Source organism: Corvus brachyrhynchos, unplaced genomic scaffold (assembly GCF_000691975.1).
Source record: "Corvus brachyrhynchos isolate BGI_N302 unplaced genomic scaffold, ASM69197v1 scaffold56, whole genome shotgun sequence".
In the NCBI taxonomy this organism is placed as follows: Eukaryota; Metazoa; Chordata; class Aves; order Passeriformes; family Corvidae; genus Corvus; species Corvus brachyrhynchos.
This window is the reverse complement of record NW_008238664.1, coordinates 7,627,041-7,632,721: the sequence shown is the minus strand read 5'-3', so window position 1 is coordinate 7,632,721 and position 5,681 is coordinate 7,627,041. Positions and strand designations below refer to the sequence as shown.

The 5,681-nt window shown below is 43.9% G+C and overlaps 2 protein-coding genes across 2 annotated transcripts in view; one reads left to right on the top strand and one right to left on the bottom strand.

Moving 5' to 3' along the window:
* LOC103618147 (histone H3) overlaps positions 1-5,681 on the top strand; it is a 23,527-nt gene that overhangs the window by 1,915 nt on the left and 15,931 nt on the right. The window lies entirely within an intron of this gene.
* LOC103618192 (histone H2A type 2-C) lies at positions 4,057-5,681 on the bottom strand (the record flags this gene model as incomplete). Its single annotated transcript, XM_008636576.2, has 1 exon — positions 4,057-5,681. A coding segment is annotated over one exon (276 nt), but the record flags the coding sequence as incomplete, so codon positions are not given.

Genomic DNA, 5,681 nt, shown 5'->3' with positions numbered 1-5,681 from the left:
GTCCCGCGCTTCTCGCAGTCATGGAATCATAGAATATTGTGAGAGAAGGGAAGGGACCCACAAGGATCATTAAGCCTTACTCTTGAGTGGTTGGCTCATACAGGGACTGAACGTACAATCTTGGCCTTTTTAGCCCCAGGTTCTAACCAACTGAGTTAATGCCGGGTTTCACTACGCTGTCCCTGCCCGCTGTCAGCCCACGCGTCGCTTTCCTGCTTTCCTGTCCCGTCCCGTTGCCCTCTGCACTGGTAACAGTTCCACGGCGGCTCTGGGTCTCCGGCGGTAGCAAGAGCGGGACCAGTGGGACCTGCGACCCCCGGCCCGCGTTTCGGGCTTCGCTGCCCCTTCCTCGTCCCTCCCCGCGGGTCTGCGGCAAAATCCGACCAATGCTGGGCCTCGCTCGGCGCTCCCCCCCCCCCCCGCCGCTGCTCCTCCTCCCGCTCGCGGGGAGCGTGATGGAGGATGTTTTCCCGGGCAGCGCTGTCTTTGTTTGCTTCGGCCATTCACGTTTTCTTTGTCTACCCGGCCACTCGCACGGCTGTCCCCTCCTCCGCGCGGTCCTGGGTACCGAGCGTTCGCACGGAGCGACTGCAGGTCGGTGCGGGGGGAAGCAGAGAGCAAGGCCCTGAGCGGCAGGGGAAATAACCAGTGAGGGGCTCCAGTGGGAAACGGTTAGACCAGAGACTCGTTGAAGGCATTTCAGAGGGTCTTTTTGAGACCGCGAAAGGGACCATCTTTTCAGCCAGGCCCAACCCCGCAGAGCGGTCTCAGCTGCAGCGCTGGCCGCAGGGCTCCGGGCTCGCTCCTGGCAGCTGCCGGCCTCTGAAAGACGTGTCCGCTGACGTACACTGAGATCCAACAAGCGAAAGAAAACATTACGGATATCACAAACAACTGTCTGGGTGACATCTGAAACACTAACGAAACAATTTTTGTTCCAATGAGGAATCCAGAAATTTTGCTGCATGTTTCACACTTTTTAAAAAAACATATCAAACATGCTGCTTACAGCATGTTGGACTGTATTTGTGAAGTGAATGAATAAATACTGAGAGAGTTATGAGACTGTATTTCTAAATTAAATCTGTTAAGATTTTTAAATATTACACAGAATAGAACTGAATTGGCTAAGGTGCTTGCCAATTCTTATCAGTATTTTATGCCCTTTAAACATGTCTACTACTTCAAAATTTTTCATATCCCTTACCATTTTTGAAGTTTTTTATTTAAATTTATTCCTTAATGTAATTTAGAGAACCTTGACGATAACTCCAGAATATTTCTTAGAAAAAAATATTCCCTAAATTCAAGGGGAAATGCAATTGAGATACTCATGCATTCAGTTACAGCTGTCAAAAAAGTACAGATCTTGTTATAAGTATCACTGTGGATTCCTTTTTCTTTCAAATTTTAAGAATTGCTACTCATATATACAATATAAGGTGGCAAATGTATCTTTAATTTAGACCAGGTTTGCTTTTTTGACTGAACAGAATGAACTAAGACTGTTTATAGACTAACTGGAAGATTTGTCACTAGTGGACCTGCCAGGCTGGTGCTTAACTGATGTTTGGCTCCACAAAGTCTGCTTTCTTCTTTATATCTGAAAATCTGTGTCTAGCTATGTTTCCTGAGGCAGTTATAAACAACACTCTGTTTACTTAAGAAAGCCGAGAGGAATTACACAAAATCTTTTGGTATGTCAAAATAATCGTTTATTCATAAGGCTTCCTAAACGCAGAGTGAGGGTCCTAGTAAAACTTTTCCTTCCAGCAGTATAACCACTGCAAGACTTGGAAAATCTCCTTCCATTTCTGCCAGAGGTGGGTGGTACAGAGTCTGAGACCAGTAGCTTAAAGTAAGTAAAACAACTGCACACCCCTTTCCTCAATAAGTGTGGTACATTAGATATAATTTAACATCGTGCCTTCTAGAAGGCTGCCTTGCCTATAGGGTGCTACAAGTGTGCACAGACACGTTTCATGGGTGTGTCCATTAGGGACATATTCAGTTCTCACATGAATGAGAGCATGTGAGAGCATTTTCTTCGGCAAAAACAATTAAATTGGAAAGAAAATTTTGCCTCTGAATATAATCCCTAATGAAGTTGTTTCCACTGTTGATTGGAGATAATTTTTTTTTTGATCAAAGTTTTGTATCCAGTCCTCATGTTATAGATATTACATTTTCCTCATGAATTTGGGCACACAGCACTAGGGGTTAAATGAGGAAGGAAATCTTTGAAAAACTCAGCTCCGTTAAATTAATTACAATAAAAATCTGTAGCTTTTCAACTGTGCATTAATTAGGACAGTTGCCCTAGTTCCTCATTAAAATATAACAAGGAAATTGCATTTGTTTATTACAACAAGGCAACATCTCACCATGACTGCACAACAGGGTACATAATTAGTAAAAAAAAATCATTGCATCACTGTATTATAACCATATTCAAGGCTGCTAATAATTTTCTTGAGAGCTTAAGTGGAGATTTAAATTCCTATCTGTATCTGCTACAACTGTCATAATAAGTATAATAATATGCAAACTAAAGTAATGTAAGAGCTGCTTAATAGGTACATTTTTTCCTAGCATTGCAAGCAATATAGATGAAAAGGGGTAGAAAAGCTCTTTGAATTTTTAGCTACACAGTTTTAAGTCTTCTGATATATGGACTGTCATTACTGAGTTATCCCCAAGCATAACTGTCTGTGATTTATAACATTTGAGGGACCTTGGTTGGAGGGTTTTTTTTTCATCTCAAATTCTTTAGAATGTGAAGGTGCATTGGAACCCAATGACACAGTTGGTCACCATGTCATATGGATTTCCTCTTCCTACTGCTTGTATATGCAAATGAGATAAATTCATTTTTTTAAACTTGCTTTGCTGCATTCCTTCATCCACTGGAATTTGCTTGAAAGCTGTCTTTAATACCAGGAGAGTTTCCAGCACTCCTACCATATTATCCACATCACTTACAGGACTTCTACATTTGAGACCTCATCAGTGCTGATGGCAACACAGGGTTAGCAACTGGTGAAACCACCACTGGCTAAGAACAAATCTAGGGAGGGTTAAAGGGTGGATCTGAGTATCCCGGAGGATGAAACTCTGGTTGCTGAGGTGAGAAGACTAATGAGTGTAGTAAGAGGTATTTGGTATGAAATTCTGAAGCAAATAATGAATTCCTGGTCAGATGACATGAAGAATTTGGAGGGATATACTGGACTTAGCTCCACACTCAGAAGATGGGGCCTTCTCTTGTGATGCCAACTCTGACCTCCACATACAGGAGTTTGTCCACAGAGAAAGCCAACTCCTGTTTAAGATACCTCTACCCCATGGCCTTTCTCTGGAATTCCAGTGCTCTGATCTAGAGATGCACACTTGTAGCCCAGAAAGCCCATCGTAACCTGGGCTGCACCAAAAGCAGCCTGAACAGCAGGTTGAGGGAGGTGACTCCTCCTGTTCTGCTCAGCTCTCCTGGTCCTGAGACCCCACCCAGAGAGCTACATCCAGCTCTGTGATCTTCTGACAGAAGAAAGACAAGAATCTGTCAGAGCAGGTCCAGAGAAGGGCCACAAAAATGATCAGAGGGCTGGGTCACCTCTCCCATGAAGAAAGGCTGAGAGAGTTGTGGTTATTTGGCCGGGGGAAAAGCAGGTTCTGGGGAAACCCTATAGCAGATGTTCAATACAGAAAAACTTCTTTTCAGGCCTGTAGGGACAGGAGGAAGGACAATGATTTTAAACTGAAAGAGGCTAAATTTAGATTGGGCATAAGTAAGGCGTTTTTTGCAGTGAGGCTTGTGTGACTCTGGACAAGGCTGTCCAGAGAAAATGTGGGTGCCTTATCCCTAGAAGATGTTCAAAGTCAGGTGGGATGGGGCTTTGAGCAGCCTGAGCTAGTGGAAGGTGTCCCTGCCCACCGCAGGTGCTTTGGATGAGATAATCTTTAATGGTCCCTTCCAACCTAAATCATTCTGAGACTGAAATTTTCTGACAAACATATATGTAGAAATGTCTTCTGGAAACTAAGTATAGAAGGCTCATACCCGTTAAAATAAAAATTTAATTACTATTGCAGTTTTTAAGGAAGAGAAATATAGGGGCCAGGAGGTATTTAGCTGTAGCAAATGACGATCAATAAAACAGCATAAGAAAACCACTACAACCCTAAATGCGCCCACAAACAAAAAGTTACAATGTAACAATGTTAAATGTGTTGCAAACAAAACCTTTAGACGCAGATACCATCACTATAAAAGATCAGTCTGGTGCTCCACCAGCGCTCTTCTTTATGTTTCTCTCCACAAATGATCCCTGATGTCCCACTGTGGCCATGGCACGATGCTGCCTAAGAAGCCTCTCAGCTACAGCTTGGGGGTGGCAAGGAGAGGCAGGGTGGGAGTATTGCCTTCCCCCCCAAGCCCAGAGCACTCCTTCTCTCCAGAGGATGGAGAGAGTAGAGGTGCAGCAGAGATGAGACCAATCATCTCAATGCAGTGTGCTACAAACCATCAGGTGAAGCTTCTGGGAATATCCTAGCAAGAGGAATCAGCTAGCACTTCTCATAATTTATAATAATAAATATAGAGATTTAAGGTTGTGCTCTTGGGTGGCATTTATGTCAACAATATAAAGAACTCAGTAATATTACCCACTGTTAATTGATGTAAGAAGAGGAGTAGCAACGAACAGCAAGAGAATTTAAGGGTAGGATATTTGAAAATGCCACTTAAAATGGCAATATACTAGCACTGAAAGGTGGTCCTGAACGAAACAGTGCTACACTGTTCTTTTACAGTGCAGATCTAAGGATCTAAATCAAAAAGCCACTTTTCCTAAGGCATTCCTCATTTTATTTCTACATAAATTCAATTCATAGGGAACTTTTACATCTTTTCAAGGATGGAGGCCTTCAAAGGGGATTAAGAAATCGTTTCTTCATTTTTAGATGTAATTACACATGGGATTTGGGATGGTCTATCTCCATGCCGCATAGCTTTTGCCACTCCCACCCGTGCTTTAGCCACCCTCCCATATTTTATACCCTAAGTAACCTGTGGAACCCATGAAAGGTGTACAGAATCCATAAGAGCAAGTTTTTTACCAGAAGTTGAAATGAAAAGAAACAAACAATAAATCACTACAGAAATATTAACATTAATTTAAAAATACGACCTAGAAAGCAAATGTATTACCGTCTTCAGTAGAAACCAGGTTTTAAAACACTAACAAAAGTTAGATTCAGTTAATACAAATATCAGAGGCCTCAGCACCACAGCCCCAGCGTAAACAAAGCAACACAACTCTTTTTTTGACTGTGTGGGTGGCTCTGAAAAGAGCCTTTGGTTTAAAATGTTACGTCGTGCAAAGTCTGAGTGGCTTTGCTCGCCGAATTTATTTGCTTTTAGCCTTGTGGCTCTCAGTCTTCTTGGGCAGCAGCACGGCCTGGATGTTGGGCAGCACGCCGCCCTGCGCGATCGTCACCTTGCCCAGCAGCTTGTTGAGCTCCTCGTCGTTGCGGATGGCGAGCTGCAGGTGGCGGGGGATGATGCGCGTCTTCTTGTTGTCGCGGGCCGCGTTGCCCGCCAGCTCCAGGATCTCGGCCGTCAGGTACTCCAGCACGGCCGCCAGGTACACCGGGGCGCCGGCGCCCACGCGCTCCGCGTCGTT